The following is a 22,596-nucleotide window of genomic DNA, read 5'->3' on the forward strand; positions in this document are numbered from 1 at the left end:
TTTTAAAGAGCCTGGGGATAATGAGGGCAGCAGATAGTGATTTTCCACACTCTTCTTTTCACACAGAAAAGACCTCTCTTACACATTCATAGATTCTTTCCTATGGAATGACCACAGTTTTTCACCACTGCCGGAGTGTCAATATAAAGTGTATATATATTTGAAGTTAAGTCAGACATGCTATCTTCCTATATTTTGACGTAAAAAATAAGATTACTTATTTGTATATTTTGTATGCCACATCAGGTTCTAAGAAGGGTGTGAAGTGACGAAAACTCATTTTAACACTCTACCCATTTCACTGTTATACTTTGAAAGCTATTGGCAACACAGAATTTCATATAAAAAACGGTATATCTAGACTATTGAATTATCACCATAAAATAAATGTTAAACAACTGAAGAGAAAGTATATAAAATTATAATTGGAATTATTTAAAAATAAATGTCACTTAAATGTCTGTACATTTATGTCCTTATGTAATGGTGTCAGCATACCAGTCTTCATTTTTTCCCTTATTTTTTTGGCTCTGATAGGCATACCTTCCTGTTTCTTTGTAGGTATTTTGGTTAGCCCATGCTGATTTTCCAATGGCATGAAGTTTTGCAAGATCATTTCGGAGCCTTTCATTCTCATATTCCAGTTTGCTAATAGATGTATGCCTTGCATGTTCCCTGTTAGTGAAGTCCATACTCTAGAGAATAAAATAAACTATCATTGAAAAAATTGTTACTTACAAGTGATGCATGCTTTCTGTGCGTTTGGACACACGTTGGAAAGACCCTTTAATTTGAGTCAAGTGATGTCGCTCTACTCCTGTGTGCCTCCTAAATGCCTCTTCTCACCCCCGCCTTCTCACAACACAGGTACTCAGGGACAGCTGCCACTGAACACATCGCAGTAAAAGGGGTGCACACACTACTGCCCACGCTCCAGTACAGAAAAGGCTCACTCCATGCATTACCGTTCTCTGCAGCTAGAAGAAATTGGCTAGATAAAGGAGTTTTTGTGTTTATAGGGTATGCCTTCTAGTGCTGATTAATAATGGAACCAGAATTAACATAGCTTTCAATTTTAAAAGACTTTTTTCTGATTAAAACAATACGTGTCATTATAGAAAATCACACATCAATTCCCCACTGTTGGGTGATGCAACAAATTATATACTAAATCCATGTAGACTGGGATATGATTCTGGACCATTCTATACCAAGATCATTAGATCCTGGTTGAGAGCGTGCCAATACCACACAGTTTTGAGCAATGTAGCTACATGATAAAGTTTTACTCTCTGGCACGGGCAACCCAATTTTAATGTCTTCATAAAAGAATAAGCAGCATATTTAAATCACAAAATGAGAGGTTTAGAGCAAGAAGAAAGATTCCTGATGCTGTTTTAATTAAATGCTGTAAGAAGTTTCTTAGGGAGAGTCTAATCTTTTTTTTTTTTGTGGTACGCGGGCCTCTCACTGTTGTGGCCTCTCCCGTTGCGGAGCAACAGGCTCCGGACGCGCAGGCTCAGCGGCCATGGCTCACGGCCCCAGCCCCTCTGCGGCATGTGGGATCTTCCCGGACCGGGGCACGAACCCATGTCCCCTGCATCGGCAGGCGGACTCTCAACCACTGCACCACCAGGGAAGCCCTAAACTTTTTTCTCACAAAATTTTAAAAAACAGGATATATACTCACATGAAAACTCATGAAAATGCTTTAAATGACCCCATGTAGTCCTTTATAGTGTTATGATTCGAATACCCATGAATTATGTAGTTGCTGATTAAACAATAGCTCTCTGCTTTCAGAAGGATAATATTTTAGCACAAAAAGCATGACATGAGTAAAATATCTTTTGAAGCTACAAATGTCTATGTTTCAAAGCTCATAAGACTATAGTTGATTATGGCTTAGAACTTTCATTTATAAGTTTCTAAATTTAAGGTTTTGAGTGCCATTTCATATGGGCTGCCATGCCATAAAGTCATTCAAAAATTTTTGACTAATTGCACATTTAAAATTATTCATATACTATCATATTAGTATCAACACTGATAAGTATAGAAATATATATTAGGCATTTAAAATGTTTACCTATTTGTCTTATTTTTTGCTTCACAGGCAAAGTCTGTTTATTAAAATTTTTGTTTACTGCCTAATGTATTATAGAAGTTTATGAATTTTAGAAAGATCTTACTTTTGAATGAAAAAAAAAAGTGCTCCAGGAGATCAAGTGTCCTCAAAACAGTACAGCAAGGGTTATATGCTTATATGTCTATTGACCAAGATGCCCTTTGGGAAAGAAGGGCCATTCAAGGTATTTCTCTGCTTGTTAGGCCCTTGCGTTTAGTATATCTCAACTTTGCTCATTTGAGATACACTGGTGCATATAAAAGAGTAATCTATAATCTGCTTTAAAAGAGAAAGGATTGTTTATTCTAAAATTAGAGCAGATTTGTGATAAACATAAAGGAGGCAGATCTTATAAAATTTGTACTCATAAGGAGAATACTCATACGCACAGGTCTGTTTGAAAAACATCTTGGAAAAGATTCACAATTTTACTCCTAAAAAGACATCTACTGGTCAAAATATATAATTCTTGATGGTCTGCTGCTCTGTTACAATTTTATTCAAAAATTTTCTATAAAATTAGATTTCATCTGTGACTCTTTGGCCCAGTGTTGGTTTAAAGTAATTAAGAATGATAGTAATGATTTTTTTAAAAGCCCAGAATTTTCTAAATGCACCAAAATTAAATGTGTTGTGAGCATGACCTGAAAGAATTACACAGGTAATGTATTTACACGATTTGTATTTAAAAGCGTTTTCCAGTTTCCTGGACAACATTTTGGGGCTCTCTCGTTTTATTTTTTTCCTAAATACTTTTCTAGGGATTTCAGAAATATATCCTCCACTAGATGGTTATCATGCATTGATTAAACTTTACCTCTGTACTGCTGATCAGTTCTTTTACAGGCCCATTATCTCAATTTCTTGTTTTTTTCCTCCCAAATTTTACGGTTTCATAGTTTTTTTCTTTCGACTTTTTTTCTTGAAACGGAAAAACCTGCTGGTGCCTGTTTACTTGAACTCACTGGCTCAAGGCCAGTTGAGTTGCTGAACCGTCTGAATGATAGTAATTTGTATGTGTACTTTTTCTCTTAAATTCTTGTGTATTCTACAATAGTAATTAGGCTAACAAAGTACTTCTACAGAAGGACTGGCTTTAATCATGTTAGTTTAAGGTTACTATATTAATTTTTAGTATATAAATGGATTTTTAGATGCTTATGAGGGTACTAATTTTTTATGCTGTTATTTTGTTTAGCAAACTTTATGGATAGTGAAAGGCAAATTAGTCTTAAAAATTACCATAAATTCTGAGTTCTGATTAAATCTAACTGCATTACACCTTCATTAAATAAAAGAAAATTTAACAAATACAAATATAGGTCTAAATAAATATGGAATCACAAAAATCTATCATGATAAAATTCATTCTTCATAATTTACCCAGGAGCAGAATAAAGATAAACCCCTCACTTTTCTCCATACAGTCAAGTTTTTGCACAAAAAACCTCTTGCTAGTACTGTTCCTATTCTAAGTGTCTCACTGAAACCGGAGGACAACTTACATACCAGGTGGATAGTCCCAACAGTAAATTCTCCAGAGGAAAATGGGGGTGGTCACAGCCCCAGGTATGCAATAGGTTAGAACTGAGTGCAGGGCTGCTGTTCCTACCTGGGTAGGTCCTACCACTGGGTGGGTGTCATTTTTCAACCTTTTTTTCCCCTAAGTGTAAATAATCAGGGAGTTTCACAATTAATTAAGCAGAAAAGTTCTCAAAGCTCTAGTTATTCAGAAATGACCTACCTTTATATCAGTAATTCCGTTTGTCTAGGAAGGAAAAAATAATTGTTATTTTAATATTATACAAATACTAAATATTTTAGAAGATCTAAAAATAATGATGTAAATATTATGTTTCTTATTGCGCGAGGTAAAGTTTCAGCACAAATTATTTAATTGTATGTTTACTTATTAATTTTAGTGACTTCAGAGCAAATTAACTATCTAATTATGGGATTTTAACATATAGCAGATATGAGTTTTCTTTATTTAATCTTTAAACAGATAAGTGCTAAATAGGTGATAATAGATTATAAAGGCTTAAAGAGCCGAGTCATATTGAATTCTTTTTTATTATTCAATAGACACAAGATTTTTCTCTTTGGGCAGTGGCTTGACTATTTCAATTATCAAAGTCAATTCCAAATCTTCATATATAAAAAATGGAGAGCAATTATAAAGTCAACGTCCTATGAGGGGAATGTGTTCAAGATGGCATAGTAGGAAGATCCTGAACTCACCTTGTCCCAGGGGCACACCAAAATTACAACTACTTATAGAGCAACTACCTATGAGAACAACCTGAAGACTAGCAGAGAAGATTTTCCATGACTAAAGTTATAAAGAAAGAACCACAACGAGACGGGTAGAAGGGGTGGAGACATAGTATGGTCAGCACCCACATTCCTGGATCAGCAACTTTCAAACTGGAAGAATATCATAATTGCAGAAGTCCTCCCCAAGGAGCAAGGGATCTGAGCCCCACATCAGGCTCCCCAGACTGGGGGTCCTGTACCAGGAAGATGAGCCCCTAGGATGTCTGGCTTTGAACACCAGCAGGACTTATGTTAAGCCAGAGGGCTATTAGGGAACAGAGACTCTGCTCTTCAAGAAAACGCACAAAATTTCTCATGCTCCAAGTCTCAGCACAGAGGCAGAGTTTGAAAGGATCCGGGATCAGATAAACTTGCTAATCTTGGAGAGCCTCCTGGAGAGGCAGGAGGCAACTAGGACTCCCCTGGGGATAATGATACAGGTGGCAGCCATTCTTGGGAGCTAGTTCTACCACATGGACACCAGCACTGGCAAGCGCCATTCTGGAGACCTCCCTCTAGCCTCTTAGTGCCAGGGGTTACCTGCCCACCAGCTGGATGGCATCAGTCCCAGGACTTCATGGGCTGCACATCCAGCTGTGCCAGGACATGGCCCCACCTATCAGAGGTCTGGAACCAGCCTCAGGCCCCACAGGCCCCATGGTCAGCTATGCTGGGGCCCAACCCCACCCACCAGTGGGCCAGCATTCACCACATGAGGCAAAGCCTGGCAGCCACCCTCGCAAGGGCCCAGCCCTGCCAACCACTGTGCCCACAGTAGTTAGCCATGCCATAAGAGAAGGGTTCATGCAGCCCACATATGAGGCATCCCAAGAGCACACAACTCTGGTGAATAGAGGGGAGTGTTCTGCTGGGCCCCATAGGACATCTCCTACATAAGGCCACTTCTCCAAAATCAGGAATCATAATCAACCTACCTACTATGAAGAAATACAAACAGAAAATTAGGCAAAATGAGGTGAGAGAGATATATATTCCATATGTAGAAGAGGTAGGTGAAGGGAGATAAGCAATCTACCCAATAAAGAGTTCAAGGCAATGATTTTAAAGATGCTCAATGAGCTCAGGAGAAGAATGGATGAACACAGTGATAAGTTTAACAAAGAGTTAGAAAATACAAAGAAGAACCAAAAGGAGCTGAAGAATACAATAACTGAAAAAATACACTAGAAGGGATCAATAGGAGATTAGATGATAGAGAGGAATGGGCCAGTGAACTGGAAGACAGTAGTGGAAATCACCCAACCTGAACAGAAAAAAGAAAAAATAATTTAAAAAAATGAGGACAGTTTAAGATACCTCTGGGACAACATCAAGGATACTAATATTCACATTATAGGGGTAGCAGAAGGAGAAGGGAGAGGGAAAGGAGCAGAGAACTTACTGGAGGAAATAATAGCTGTAAATCTCCCTAACCTGGGGAAGGAAACAGACATCTAGGTCCAGGAAGCATAGAGAGTCCCAAATAAGATGAACCCAAAGAGGCCTTCACCAAGACACATTATAATTAAAATGGAAAAAAATTAAGGTAAAGAGAAACTTAAAAGCAGTAAGAGGAAGCAACTAGTTACATACAAGGGAACTCCAAAAGACTGTCAGCTGACTTTTCAGCAGAAATTTTGCAGTCCATCAGAGGATGGCATGATATATTTAAAGTGATGAAAGGGAAAAGCCTACAACCAAGAATACTCTACCCAGTAAGGCTATTATTAAGATTTGAAGGAGAGACAAAGCTTTTAGCAAAAGCTATAAGTGTTCAGCACCACTAAACCGGATTTACAGGAAATGTTACAGGGACTTCCTTAAGCAAAAAGAAAAGGTCACTACTAGAAATATGAAAATTAGGAATGGAAAAACTCTCATTGGTAAAGGCAAACATACAGAAGGTAGTAAAGCTAGTAGAAGGTTAAAAGACAAAAGTATTAAAATCATCTATATGTAAAGATGTACAGCTTTACATATGTAAAGCTAGTAGAAGGTTAAAAGACAAATGTATTAAAATCATCTATATCTATAATAAATAGTTAAGGAATACACAAAACAAAGAGATATAAAACATGACCTCAAAAACATTAAACATGAGTGGGGAGTAAAAATGTAGAGTTGTCAAAATGCATCTGAACTTAAGAAATCATCATAAACATAGTCATCAAATCACAAGGAAAAAAGCAAAAGAAGAAGAAAAGAACAAAAAAGAACTATGAAAACAATGAACAAGATGGCAGTAAGAACATAATTATTAATAATTACTTTAAATATAAGTGGCCCAAACACTCCAATCAAAAGATACAGAGTGGCTGAACAGATTAAAGACAAGACCCATATATATGCTGCCTACAAGAGACACACTTAGATCTAAAGACACAAACAGACTGAAAGCGAGGGGATGGAAAAAGGTATTTTATGCAAATGGAAATGAAAAGAAAGTTGGGGTAGCAATACCATCAGACAAAATCGACTTTAAAACGAAGACTATAATGAGCCAAAGAAGGACATAGCATAATGACAAAGGGATCAATTCAAGAAAAAGATATAACAATTGTAAATATATATGCACCCACCATGGGAGCACCTAAATACATAAGCAAATATTAACAAACATAAAAGGAGAAAGTGAAAGTAATACAATAATAGTAGGGGACTATAACAACCTACTTACATCAATGGACTCATCATCCAGATAGAAAATCAATAAGGAAATACTGCCCATAAATGACACACTAGAGCAGTTAGAATTAATAGGTACATACAAAACATTTCATCCCAAACCAGCAGAATACACATTCTTTTCAAGTGCACATGGAAAATTCTCTAGAATAGATCACATGCTAGGCCAGAAACAAGTCTCAATACATTTAAGAAAATTGAAATTATATCAAGCATCTTTTTCGACTACAATACTATAAGACTAGAAATAACTAAACGGAAAATTGTAAAAACAAAACAAAACAAAACATGCTGTTAAACAACAAATTGGTCACTGAAGAAATAAAGAGAAAATACAAATATCTGGAGACAAATGAAAATGGAAACACAATTAGAAATCTATGGGAATGAAGCAAAAGCAGTTCCAAGAGAGAAGTTTACAGTGATACCAGCCTACCTCAGGAAACAATAAAAATCCCAAACAATCTAACCTTGCACCTAAAGAAACTAGAAAAAGAAGAATAAACAAAACCGACACTTAGCAGAAGGAAAGAAATCATAAGATCAGAGCATAAATAGATGAATTAGAAGCTAAAAAAATAGAAAACATTAATGACACTAAGAGCTGCTCCTTTTAAAAGATAAAAAATTGATAAACTTTTTAAAAGATAAAAAATTGATAAACTTTTAAAATGAGTCAGACTCATAAAGAAAAAAAAGAAATACAGCCCAAATAAATAAAATCAGAAATGAAAATGGAGAAATTACAACTGACACCACAGAAACACCAAGGATTGTAAAAGATTATTATGAATAATTATACACCAATAAAATGGACAACCAAGAGGAAATGGATAAATTTTTAGAAATGTACAATCTTCCAAAACTGAATCAAGAAGTAGAAAATATGAACAGACATTACCAGTCATGAAATTGAAGCAGTAATCAAAAAACTCCCGATAAATAAAAGTGAAAGATCAGACAACTTCACGGGTTAATTCTACCAAACATTTAAAGAAGAGTTAATGCTGATCCTTTTCAAACTATTCCAAAATATTGAGGGGGAAGGAATGCTTCTGAACTCATTCTGTGAGGGAGGCCAGCATCAGATTGATGCTGAAACCAAACAAAGACACCATACACATACACACACACCCCCCCCACAGGCCAATATCACTGCTGAACATAGATGCAAAAGTCCTCAACAAAATACCAGCAAATCTAGCTCAACAACACTTTAAAAAGATCATACACCATGATCAAGTGGGATTTATCCCAGGGATTCATGGATGGTTCAATATCTGCAAATCAATCAATTTGATACACCACAGTAACAAATTGAAGAATAAAAGTCGTGTGATCGTCACAATAGATACAGATAAAGCTTTTGACAAAATTCAACATCCATTATGATAAAAGCTCTCCAGAAAGTGGGCATAGAGGGAACATACCTCAACATAATAGAGGCCCTATATGACAAACCCACAGTTAACATCATACTCAACAGTGAAAAGCTGAAAGCAATTCCTCTAAGATCAATACCAAGACAAGGATACCCACTCTTGCCACTTATTTAACATAGTACTGGAAGTCCTAGCCACAGTAATGAGACAAGAAAAACAGATAAAAGGATTTCAAATTGGAGAAGAAGAAGTAAAACTGTCACTGTTTGTAGATGACACGAAACGATATATAGAAAACCCTCAAGATGCCACCAAAAAACTATTAGATGTAATAAATGAATTCAATAAGTTTCAGGATACAAAATTAATATACAGAAATCCTTTGCATTCCTATACACTAATAATGAACCAGCAGAAAGAGAAATTAAAAAAACATTCCCATTTATAATCACATTAAAAACATAAAATACCTAGGAATAAATCGACCTAAGGAGATGAAAGACCTATACCTGGAAAACTATAAGACACTGATGAAAGAAATTGAAGATGACTGAAACAAATGGAAAGATATACTGTGCCCATAAGTTGGAAGAATTAATATTGTTAAAATGACCCTTTTCCCCAAGGCAATCTACAGATTCAATGCAATCCCTTTCAAAATACCAACTGTATTTTTCACAGCACTAGCAGAAATAATTCTAAAACTTGTTTAGAAATGCAAAAGACCCTGAATAACCAAAAAATATCTTGAGAATGGAGAACAAAGCTGGATATATCATGCTCCCTGACTTTAGACTATACTACAAAACTACTGTAATCAAAATAGTATGGCACTGGCACAAAAATAGTACATTGATCAATGGAACAGACTAGAGAGCCCAGAAATAAATCCACACTTATATGGTCATTAATCTACAACAAAGGAGGCAAGAATATACAATGGGAAAAATTCTCTTCAATAAATGATGTTGGGAAAACTGGACAGCTACATGCAGAAGAATCAAACTGGACTACTCTCACACCATTCACAAAATAAACACAGAATGGATTAAAGATTTAAATGTAAGACATGAAACCAAAGAACTCCTAGAAGGAAACATAGGCAGTATACTCATTTACAGTGGTCTTAGTAATATAGTTTTTGGATCTGTCTCCTCAGGCAAGGGAAACAAAAGCAAAAATAAACAAGTGTGTTTACATCAAACTAAAAAGCTTTTGCACAGGGAAGGAAACTATAAACAAAATGAAAAGGCAGCTTAACAAATGGGAGAAGATATTTGTAAATGATACATCTGATAAGGGGTTAATATCCAAAATATATAAAGAACTGATACAACTCAACATCAAAAAATAAAACTGATTAAAAAATGTGGATGTCAATAGACATACAGATGACTAAAATACATGAAAAGATGCTCAACATCACTAATCATCAAGGAAATGCAAATCAAAACCACAATGTGATTATCTGTTAACACCTGTTAGAAAGGCTATCATAAAAAAGACAGAAAATAACAAGTGTTGGTGAGGATGTGGAGAAAAGCAATGTTCGTGCCCTACTGGTGGGAATATAAATTGGTACAGCCTCTAAGGAAAAAAATATGGAGGTTCCTCAAAAAATTAAAAACAGAACTGTCATATGATCCAGCAATTTCACATCTGGGTATTTACCTAAAGAAAACAAAAACACTAACTCAATAGCTAAGATACGGAAACAACCTAAATGTCCATCAATAGACAAATGGATAAAGAAGAGGTGGTGTATATATACAATGGAATATTATTCAGCCATAATTAAAAAAAAATGAAATCTTGCTATTTGGGACAACAAGTGGATCTAGTGGATGGATCTAGAGGCTATTATGCTAAGTGAAATAAGTCAGACTGAGAAGGACAAATACCATATAATCTCACTTATACGTGGAATCTAGAAAACAAAACAAAACAGACTCAAGGATACACAGAACAAACTGATGGTTGCCAGAGTGGAGGGCGTAAGGGTGGATGGGTGAAATAAGTGAAGGGGATTAAGAGGTACAAATCTCCAGGTATAAAATAAATAAGCAATGGGATGTACTAAACAGCATATGGAATATGGTCAATAATACTGAAATAACTTTATATGGGACAGATGGTTACTAGACTATTGTGGTCATTTCATAATATATGCAAATGTTAAATCACTATGAGGCACACCTGAAACCAACATATTTTATGTCAAGTACATTTCAATTAAAATAACCTTCCTATATGAAGTAAAATGTTACATAAAATATATATGATTAAATGCTATTTTAATAAGATCACATTGAAGGCTATACATCAATGGCATTCCATTTTATGATAGCCCATTAACACATCTTTAGACATATATATTATATATGTGTATATATATATATGTGTGTGTGTATATATATATTATATATGTGTGTATATATATATACACATATATATGTGTGTGTGTATATATATATATATATATATATATGTGTGTGTGCTAAGTTCTCCAGATGTAATCAAATATCCAAAAGTGACTCTGCCTTTATGGAAAATATAATAAAATTGAGTAGGCTAAAGTAACATGTATGAAAAAATAGTAAATAATATAGATATGGTATAATTATGTGTTAAATTATGTTGCACCAAGTAGGAACTCAAATGTTTTCTGAATCAATGAACGTCAACAATTATTGGGATTGAGGTCATCCAGAAAGTGAGATAAGACAAGGCTTCAGTGATCTTTTTAATGATATTAGAAATGATTTTCATGATAACTTATTCATGCTTCTTAGACTACAGGTGAGTCCCATAAATCCGCAAGTATTCATTGAGCCCTACACTATACCAAACCCTATATGAAGAAAAAGTATAAAACATAGTCCACTTCTTCCCTCAAGAAGTCTATGACTGATAAGACAAAACATACCCATACTAAACAATTAAAAAAATAAAAGTAGACAATTCCAAACTGTTATAACTAAGTGCTAAAGAAAGTCAAAGACAGGAGAACTAAATGGGCCCTAGAGTAATGGGAAATGAATTCATGGAGGAAATAAAATTTAATCTAGTCCCTTAAGGGACAGGTAGGATTTTTTTTTTTTTTTTTTTTTTTTTTTTTGCAGTACGCGGGCCTCTCACTGTTGTGGCCTCTCGCATTGCGGAACACAGGCTCCGGACACACAGGCTCAGTGGCCATGGCTCACAGGCCCAGCTGCTCCGCGGCACGTGGGATCCTCCCGGACCAGGGCACGAACCCGTGTCCCCTGCATCGGCAGGTGGACTCTCAACCACTGCGCCACCAGGGAAGCCCGGGACTGGTAGGATTTAATAAAGAAAAGGGTATGTCTTTACTCTCGTAAAGTAAAGGAAAGGTGGAGGACATATAATAGGTTAATTAATTCATCATTCACTCATTCATTTATTCATTCACTCATCCAACAGAAGATTTTTTCAGTGCCTCCTATATTCAGGCACTATAGTAAGTGCTGAGGTACAATGGTAAACTAGGACCATAACTGCCCTCAGTGAGCCTACTGGTAAGGGGATGGGTAGCTGACAAGAAACAGGTAATTTTAATATTGCGGTACGATAGGTGTTAAGTAAAGGATGCTATGATGGCTTCGAGGAGGGACTCTTAACAGAGGAAAATCAGGGAAGATTTCGTATAACACGTAAAATTTATGTGGAGAGACTTGAAACATTAATAGGGCATGGCCATGTGAAGTAGGGAAAGGGGATTTTTAGGTAGAAGGAAAAGCATGTGCAAAGGCCTGGTAATAAGAAAGAACATGAGAAATGAGCATCACACACACAGATGAGAATAAGCTACTCTAGCTATAGTGGAGGCTTTGTGTAAGTCACTACAGGGAAACAAAGTGGGTGAGCCAGATTAAGGAAGCCGTGGAATGTGAAGAGTTCTGACTTCCTATGGGAAATTGAGCACATGTTCTACAAGGAAAGCTTATGTAAAGAAAGCATATCTGGTCTGAGAAGTGCCCAACTTGGAAGCCATTCTATGATCCAGAAGAGATAACTGACGTTATCTCTATCCTTTAAGAGAAAGTACACAGCCAGAGAAGCAGAGGGCCAAGGCCAAATTTAAAGGATGAGTAGAGGAAGAAGGGTGAGGAGCCAGTGAAGAAAACAGAAGAAACAGAACCACGGGATATAATAACAGTTAATATCATGCACTTGGAGTTATCAAGCTATGTGATCTTGGGCAAATTACTTACAAGCTATGTGATCTTGGGCAAATTACTTAAAAACTTAAAGATTTCATTTCTTTTTCTGTGAAATGGGGATAATAATACCTACCATACACACACGGTATAAGGATGTAGACACTAATGTACGTAAAGTATTCGGCAGAGGGCAAGGCATGTAGTAAACACCCAATGAACAGCAACTCTTTGTTGTTATACAGTTCTACCAGTCTCCCTGACTTTTTATCTCTAGTCTCTGTACATTATATTACCTTATCATGACTCATTCCCACCACTCTGTCTGGCTAATTATTCCTCAGATGCCTTTTCTGACTCCCCATACTGGGTTAGGTAACCCCTATACAGCCCCCTGCACTCTGCAATTTCCTATCACTCTTTAGCATAACTATCTAGTTAATTGTCTGTATCCACTAATGTATGTCTCCTTCCACTAATATTAAGCTCCATGAATTCAAGGATGTAGTCTGACTTACAATCCTAACATACTGCCTGACACATAGCAGACATTCAATAAGTATTTATAGAATGAATGAAAACATTCTGTGGTGACTGTGGCATGCGATAAATACAGAACAGAATAGAGAACCCAGAAATAAACCCGTACATGTACAGTCAACTAATCTTTGACGAGGGCACCAAGAACACACAATGGGGAAAGGATGGTCTTTTCAATAAGTGTTGTTGGGAAAACTAGACGTTCACAAGCAAACAAATGAAACTAGACCTCTATCGTAGACTACTCACAAAAACTAACTCAAAATAGATTAAAGACTTAAATGTAAGACCTGAAGCTGTAAAACTCCTAGAAGAAAACACAAGGGAAATAGCTATTTACCATGGGCCCTGGCAATGATATTTTGGATATAACACCAAAAGCACAGGCAACAAAAGCAAAAATAGACAAGTGGGACTACACCAAACTGAAAAGCTTCCTGCACAGCAAAGGAAACAATCGACAGAGTGAAGAGGCAACCTATGGAATGGGAGAAAATATTTGCCAACCATTTATCTGAAAAGGGGTTAATTTCCACAATATATAACAAACTCATTCAACTTAACAGCAAAAATACGAACAATAAAAATTGGGCAAAGGGCCTGAATAGACATTTTTCTAAAGAAGACATACAAATGGCAAGAGACACGTGAAAAGTTATTAACATCACTAATCATCAAGGAAATGCAAATCGAAACCGCAATGAGATATCACCTCACACCTGTTAGGATGGCTAGTATCAAAATGGCAAAAGATAACAAGTGTTGGTGAGAATGTGGAGCAAAGAGAACTCTTGTACACTGCTGATGGGAATATAAAGTGGAGAAGCCACTCTGGAAAACTGGTCGGAGGTTCCTGAAAAAATTAAAAATAGAACTAACATATGACCCAGCAATCCCACATCTGGGTATATATCTAAAGGAAATGAAATCAGTATTTTGAAGAGATATCTGCACTCCCATGTTCATTGCAGCATTGTTCACAATAGCTAAAATATGGAAACAACCTAAGTGTCTATGAATGGATGAATGGACACAGAAAATTCCACATAATGGAATATTATTCAGCCATAAAAAGAAGGAAATCCTGCCATTTGTGACAACATGGGTGAATCTGGAGGACATTATGCTAAGTGACATGATCCAGACAGAGAAAAACAAATGCTGTATGATTGCAGTTATATGTGGAAATTCTTTAAAAAGTCAAACTGATAGAAGCAGAGAGTAGAATGGTGGTTGCCAGGGGCTATCTGGGGGGGGGGGTGGAATGAGCAGATGTTGAATCAAAGAATACAAACTTTCATTTATAAGGTGAAAAACTTCAGGAGATCCAATGTACAGCATAATGACTATAGTTAATAACACTGTATTGTACATTGGGAATTAGCAAAGAGAGTAGATCTTAAGTGTTCTTACCACGTACACACACAAATGGTAACTATGTGAGTGAAGGATGTGTTAAATAATTTGTGGTAATCATTTCACAATGTATATATATCAAATCATCACATTGTATACTTCAAATATAAACAATTTTACTTGTCAATTATACCTTAATAAATCTAGGGGGGAACAAAAGAAAGCTTTAAGAAACCAATGTGAAGCTGACTAACTTCATTAAAACTTGAGTGCTAACTTCTCTGTGGGATATATATTTTCTAATATTCTTGTTTTGAGGAGTGAGGGAGACTTGGAAGTTGGCATCTTGCTGCATCTCCCCTGTACCATGTTTATTTCTAACCTTCTGCTCCTGAGCTAAGTGAGTGAGGCTCCTGTCAGGGAAAGCTGGTGAAGACTCCTTCCCTCCCTCAGAGCAAGCAGGGCCACGTAACCTAGGAGGGGCTTGGCTGGGTTATATTAGCCCTCTTGGGTGTGCCTGATCGTCCAGTTCTCAGAGACCAAGCCCACTCTATGACGGGCAGAGTGCATTTGAAGAGAAACATATAGGAAAACATTTCACAGCAAAATTGATGGGATGCAGCAAAAGCTATATCCAGAGGAACACAGAGAGCTTTAAAAACCCTTACAATTAAAGAAAAAGATATAAAATTAAGAAATTCAGTATTTATCTTAAGATATTAGACAAAGTACAACAAAACAAATCAGGAAGAGGAAATTAATAAAAGACAGTAATAATGAAATTAGGAAGAATAAATAATAACAAATCCAAAGTCAATACTTTTAATACTAATAAAATAAGCAATGATTCTGTGTGCCAGACTTAAAAAAGAGAGAGAGTTAAACTATACAAACTTAGAATTAAGAAAGGAAACAAATACAGAATATAGAAGAGATGCAAAGAACTTTAGGATATTACTCCCTTTGGTAACAAGGAAACATACTGGAATGGGGAAAAATTTCCTAGAAAAATAAAAATGACCACAAACAACCTAAGAAGAAGTGAAATTTGAATATACCAGGTACCCTGAAAGAGAATAGAAAGGTAATTGAAAATCTACTTTGCTGAAACTTCAGTTACATATATATACATTCTTTTTTATATTCTTTTCCATTATGGTTTATCTTCACTGGTTCAACATCCAGACAGTTTCATAGCTAAGCTCCTTCTAACCTTTAAAGAACTGTAATTCCAATATTATTTAAACCATGCTAGACTGCTCATAAATATGGAAAGCCCCCAATTTATGTTATAAAGCCAGCATAGCTGTATAACAAGGAAGACAAAAGAGAACTATATACAAATCTCATTTATACACACACATCTTAATTTCTAAATAAAATATTACCACATAGAATCCAGAAATATATCAAAACTGTTAGAGTATGACTGTGATATGTTGAAGTCCTAACCATTATTAATGCCTTAGAATGGGACTTTACTTGTAAACAGGATCTTTACTGAGGTAATCAAATAAAAAATGAGGTCATTAGGGTGGACCCTAATCCAGTATGACAGGTGTTCTATAAAAAAGGGAAATGTGGACACCGGGAAAACATGCACAGAGGGAAGATGATATGAAGAAACAGAAAGAAGATGGCCATGTGAAGACAAAGCATTGGAGTGATGCATCTACAGTCCAAGGATTGCCAAAGATTGTTGGCAAATCACTAGAGGCTATAAACAGGCAAGGATGAATCCTCCCACACAGGTTTCAGAGGGAGCATGGCCCTGTTGACACCTTGATTTTAGACTTCTAGCTTCCAGAACTATACAACAGTTTCTATTGTTTTAAGCCACCCAGTTTGTGGTACTTTGTTATGACAGCACTAGAAAGTGAATACAATGACCAAGAAGGTTTATTTCAGGAATTCAAAGGTGGATCAATATCAGCAAATCTGTCAATCATAGTCTATTACACATCAACAAATTAATGGACAAAAACTACATGATGTCACATATGCTGAAAAGGCATTTGATGAAACTGGCAGCAAATCTTAAAAACTCTAATTAGGAATAGAAAGACAAAATAAAGACCATAAGTCAAGAACAAATATTATCCTAAACAGTAAAACTCTAAAACAATTTCATCAATTAGACAAATCTGTCAACAATCACTACTATTATTTAATATTCTCTTGGAAGTGCTAGCAAGTTCAATATGACAAAAATTACTGATATGAACAGGAGAAAGGAAGAGATACAACTATTTTTGTTGAGACAACTGCATATCTCAAAAAACTTAAGAACCTCTAGTAAAATGCCTACTAAAATTAAAAGATAATTTGGCTCTTTTTTCTATATTAGCAGTAAGTTTTTAGATATGGAAAAAGGAAAATATTCCACTTACAATAGTGACAAGAATTATAAAATGCTTGAGAATAAATTTAAAAAGAAAGGCACAGAATTTATACAAAGATGATTGTAAGGTCTTATTGAAGAGCATAAAATAAGAGATGAAGGAATGGAAAGCCATGCCATATTCTTGGATGGCAAATTTTACTATTATAAAAATGCCAATTCTTTCAAAGATAATATATAAACTTAATTCAATTCCAAATAGAATCCAACAGGAAATTATCAGGAGAAACTGGATTAACTGAGCTTAATATTTATATAAAAATTTAAATCGGATTCCTGTTTTACGTCACATGCAAAAGTGTAATTCAAATGGATTAAAGACTTAGATGAAGAATATAAAGATCTTTGAGTAAACTATATGTATTGTCTAGAAGTTGGAAGAACCACGTTACACAAGGAAGGAAATTCAGATGCTATAAACAAAAGGATGTACATGTTTGACAAATAAAGGTTTAAAATTTTTTGTATGATAAAAAGATATCATAAATAAAATTAGAAACAACAAACTTAGAAAAATGCTGTTATAAATTGACAAGAAAAAATTGTCCAAAGAAAATGAGTTTGAGTTTTGCTCGAGAAAAAGGAGCAAAGAATATAACGAATTTATAGTACATTGTCAATAAATACGCAAAAATATGCTCACTGTAGTCAGGGAAATGCAAATTACACTACTATTGAGAAATCACTTTACACCCATCAGACCGACAAAAATATAAAAGAGCAATAACACCTATTATTTCCACTAAGGATGAAAGAAAAGGGTACTCTCATACAGAGACGGCAGAAATATGATTCGACAACAAATATTTTAAAATTAAAACATATTCTTTGAATCGGCAATTCCATTCTCAGAAAGCTATTCCAAGATGTATGTACAAGGATCTTTTTGACAGTATTGTGTATCTGTGTAAAAATCTAGAAACAGTTATTAATTATGAATGAATTCCAGTTGACCCTTGAACAACAGGGGTTTGAACTGTGTGGGCCCACTATACATGGATTTTTTCCCCTAAATACATACCACAGTACTACAAGACCCAGAGTTGGTTGAATCCTCAGATATGGAGGAGGGCTGACTGTAAAGTTATGTACAGACTTTTGACTGCATGGAGTTAGCGCCCCTGACCCCTGCGTTATTCAAGGGTCAACCATAATTCTGAAAAAATAGCTGCATAACTTTTGATACATTCACATCATGGGATATTATTAAGCTACTCTATACAATCAAATAAGACCTAAACTTGTTGACATAGGATCTGCAAAGGATACAAGACACAGAGAAGTGTGTAAAATCTAATCCATTAAAAAAAAAAATTAAAACCCCTAAATAGGTATATGACTACACACACACACAAACATGTATGAAAAACACAAAATGATACATAGCGAATAGTTAACGTGTTATCTGGTGGATGGGTTAGGAGGTTGCTAGAGAAATGGAGGAAAGGGGAAGGGGAGAAGCAAGAGAAAAAGAGAGACTGCACTAAAATCACTAGTGTGTAAGTTACTCTTCAATTCATTAAAATTTGTATATACCTTACATGAGTATACATACATTTATTTTTTCTAAGAAATTAAGAAAAATAAAAAGGTGTTTTTCTACTGACTTGTAGAGTTGTCCGTGATACACAGTCAAAAGGCAGTTTAGAATTATGTATGTATTACACATGTATTTCTGTAAAACAACACTCAGCTCATCCCTCCTAAGTGTGTACACAAGCAAGGAAAAAGTTATAGAATGCTACACACTAGCTGGTTAGCACTGAATACCTCTGGAGTCCAAACTGGAATTGGGGATAGGAGCAGAGATAATTAGCTTCTTCTTTACACATCTTCATGTGTTTTATTTCTTAAAAAAATGAAAACCAGTAAATGAACAAAGCCAAATGCCTACAGGAGCCAGAGTGAAGCAGGCTTAGTGGGGGCTGTGACGAAGCAGAATACACAACGAAAAACATCCAGATTGGGGGCTTCCCTGGTGGCGCAGTGGTTGAGAGTCCACCTGCCGATGCAGGGGACACGGGTTCGGGCCCCGGTCCGGGAAGATCCCACATGCCGCAGAGTGGCTAGGCCCGTGAGCCATGGCCGCTGAGCCTGCGCGTCCGGAGCCTGTGCTCAGCAACGGGAGAGGCCACAACAGTGAGAGGCCCGTGTACCGCCAAAAAAAAAAAAAAAAAAAAAATCCAGATTGAAATGTAAAAAATTAACATAAAAACCATTTATTTGAGAGAGAAAAAGACATAGATGAGGGCAGGATCCTAAATAACGTTTTCGTGTGTCCAGTTTAGAAAAAAAAGTCCTTGTGTTACAAGATTTTCTGTAACAGACAGGCAAATCACACACACTTTACTTTTTATCCATTTATACTCCAATCACAGGACCCATAACAAGGCCCAAAGAAGAATGCAGAATGCTTCTATTCTATGATGCTAGAATACAGACTATTAGGAGAACAAGCACATACTATCACAGAAATATAGTATCATCATAGGCAGAACACGCTTTGACATAAACTGTAGCAATATTTTTTTGGATCTGTCTCCTAAAGCAAAGGAAATAAAAGCAAAAAAAACCCCAAATGAGACCTAATTAAACTTAAAAGCTTTTTCATAACAAAGGAAACCATCAACAAAATGAGAAGACAACCTACTGAATGGGAGAAAATATTTGCAAATGATATGACCAATAAGGGTTAATATCAAAAACAGCTCATACACTCAACATCAAAAAAACAAACAACCCGATCAAAAAATAGGCAGAAGAACTGAATAGACATTTTTCCAACGAGGACATTCAGATGGCCAACAGTCACATGAAAAAATGCTCAACATTCTTAATCATCAGAGAAATGCAAATTAAAACCACAATGAGATAACACCTCACACCTGTCGGAATGGCTCTCATCAAAAAGAACACAAATAACAAATGTTGTTGAGAATGTGGAGAAAAGGGAACTGTCACACACTGTTGATGGGAATGTAAATTGGTGCAGTCACTGTGGAAAACAGTATGGAGGTTTTTCAGAAAACTAAAAATAGAAATACCATATGACCCAGCAATTTCATTCACGGGTATGTATCTGAGGAAAACAAAAAACACTGATTCAAAAAGATATATGCACCCCAATGTTCACAGTAGCATTATTTACAATTGCCAAGATACAGAAGCAACCTAAGTGTCCACCAACAGATGAATGGATAAAGATGATGTGGTACACACACACACACACACACACACACACACACACACAATGGAATACTACTCAGCCATAAAAAAGAATGAAATTTTGCCATGTGCAACAACATGGATGGACTTGGAGGGTATTATGCTAAGTGAAATAAGTCAGAGAAAGACAAATACTGTATGATATCACTTATATGTATAATCTAAAAAATACAACAAACTGGTGAACATAACAAAAAAGAAAGAGATTCACAGATATAGAGATAGGGGTAGGGGATTAAGAGGTACAAACTATCATGTATAAAATAAACTATGAGGATATATTGTATAACACAGGGAATACAGCCAATATTTTATAATAACTATAAATAGTGTATAACCTTTAAAATTGTGAGTCACTATGTAGTATACCTGTAACTTATATAATATTGTAAATCAACTATACTTCAATTAAAAAAGCAAAAATAAAATACTGACAAAAAAAGAAATACAATATCCTGGCTTAAGAAAGGACCTTGGAAAATGCCCGATCCAACTTCCTCACTTTACAGCTGAGGAACGTGAGGCCAGGTTAAGCACCTGCTGTACTCGATTCCCTCTATTCCCTGCATGGCAGAAAATTATTTTATCTCAGAATTTTCACTCAGAGCAAATAAATGGTAGACAAGTAACAATGGTATTTCATTAATTCAATAAATAAAAGTTCTTCTATTTTACATGTAAAAAAACCAACCCTCAACTGTTATATTAAACATTTGAAATGAAAGGCACAGAACCTGTTTTAAGTTGCCTTGTGTGAACCTGTAAAGACACTGCTTGAAACCACACGGTCAGTCCTCAGTCATTCACTGATCCATCCTCTTTATTCAACCAGCATTCACTGAACACTGTCTATACTCCTGACGCTGGGAGGTACTCTTGATACACACATTAGTGAGGCACAGTCTTTGTTCACCATCCAGTGGGGAAGTGATAAGCTATGAAACAAGTTGGACCCAAAATACAAACCAAGTGTAGATGGAATGATTTATTCTGACTGGAGTTTCAGGAGCAGCTTCATCAAGGGGAAAGTTGACACATGAGTCAGGCCATGTAGGATGTAGGATTCCAGAGGCAACAGCAAGAGCAAAAGCAAGGAAGTAGTGTGTTTGAGGAAATGATCAGAATTGAGCCCAATGCAAGAAAAGAACAAGGGAGGAAACTAGAAATTCACATGTTCTAGCCTGAGGATAAAAGTAAATTCAATCTAAGTGCAAGATAATTTGCCACCCCATCTCCTGCATGCCTGACATGTGGGAAGCATTCAGTAAAGAATGTCTGGGTGAATCCTGACCAACTAAGTAATCTCTCTGTTCAAGTTACTGAATGATTTCAGCATATTACCATGTACCGTCCAGGGTCTAAATCTCCCATCATGCCTTTCAGGTGTGTGATTTCAGTTCTGACAGCTTTATCTCTCTTATCTGAGACCTGAAAGGAGATTAGTAGTTAAAAGTGAATGTAAAATTCATAATAAAAGTTCACAATTCTATGAAAATTAATTTTATTTTGTTAATGTAAATATTTTCAAAGTGTAGTGAAGGGAAACACTTCTTAGGCAGGATCATCATAAATCAGGTATTTTCATTCAGTTCTCAGGTCTTCAGCAGGCCCCATTTTACCCTCCTTTTCTGATTGGTGCTAAATTAAAAATAGATACTTACAATAATGATTCATTATACTTTTCTATTCCAAAATTCCATTTCTCACTTCTATTTTTTTATGGTATGCAAATTACCATCAGAAAAATTACAGTTTTAAAAACATGCTTGAATAATAGTGTCCGTTAAATTTGTTCATGACCTGATTAATTTTTACAATACGCAAATATGATTTCATGTTTAATTTTGTTCTTCTTGATACTTCTGCCAAATTTCCTTCTTTTTTGTGACAACTTCATTTTGTCTCCTCATTTATTTTTTTCCCTAATTTCTTCTACTTAAGAGCACTTAGACATAGCATTTGCCCTTTTATTTATCTAGGGCTCATTTCCATATAAAACACTTCCCTTAAAAAGGTTTACTTTTGTAAATTACAAAATATATTCTCCTTGACAAAAATCTAAAAATATAGAATATAAAGGTGAAACTAAAAATCATTTGTGATCCAACTACCCAGATCACTGTTAACACCTGTAAAAATATCATTTCCTTTACAGGTGCAACCAATGCTATTGTCCTATCTATGCTGTTTTCCTGTAATATTATACAAATTAATCACAGTTTAAAGCTTATAATTGGGCAAAGGCAGAATCTTTTCTTGTTTTTACAATACTCAGGATTGAAATAGCCCTGTTATTTATGAAGTAACCCTCATATGCCTAGAAAATTATTGAATGGTGCTCTCAAAAACCCTATTTGGTGGTGAGATGAATTGGGAGATTGGGAT

The 22,596-nt window shown here is 35.6% G+C and overlaps 1 protein-coding gene across 1 annotated transcript in view; it reads right to left on the reverse strand.

Moving 5' to 3' along the window:
- Nucleotides 1–22,596, reverse strand: part of DEUP1 (deuterosome assembly protein 1) — a 103,774-nt gene that overhangs the window by 21,053 nt on the left and 60,125 nt on the right. The window contains exons 11-13 of the mRNA XM_060017233.1: nucleotides 21,553–21,639; nucleotides 3,873–3,896; nucleotides 544–695 (exon numbers count right to left, since the gene is read on the reverse strand). Of these exons, the coding sequence (XP_059873216.1) occupies nucleotides 544–695; nucleotides 3,873–3,896; nucleotides 21,553–21,639 (263 nt within the window). The remainder of the gene's footprint in view (nucleotides 1–543; nucleotides 696–3,872; nucleotides 3,897–21,552; nucleotides 21,640–22,596) is intronic.

The sequence above is a fragment of the Delphinus delphis genome, chromosome 8 (assembly GCF_949987515.2).
Source record: "Delphinus delphis chromosome 8, mDelDel1.2, whole genome shotgun sequence".
In the NCBI taxonomy this organism is placed as follows: Eukaryota; Metazoa; Chordata; class Mammalia; order Artiodactyla; family Delphinidae; genus Delphinus; species Delphinus delphis.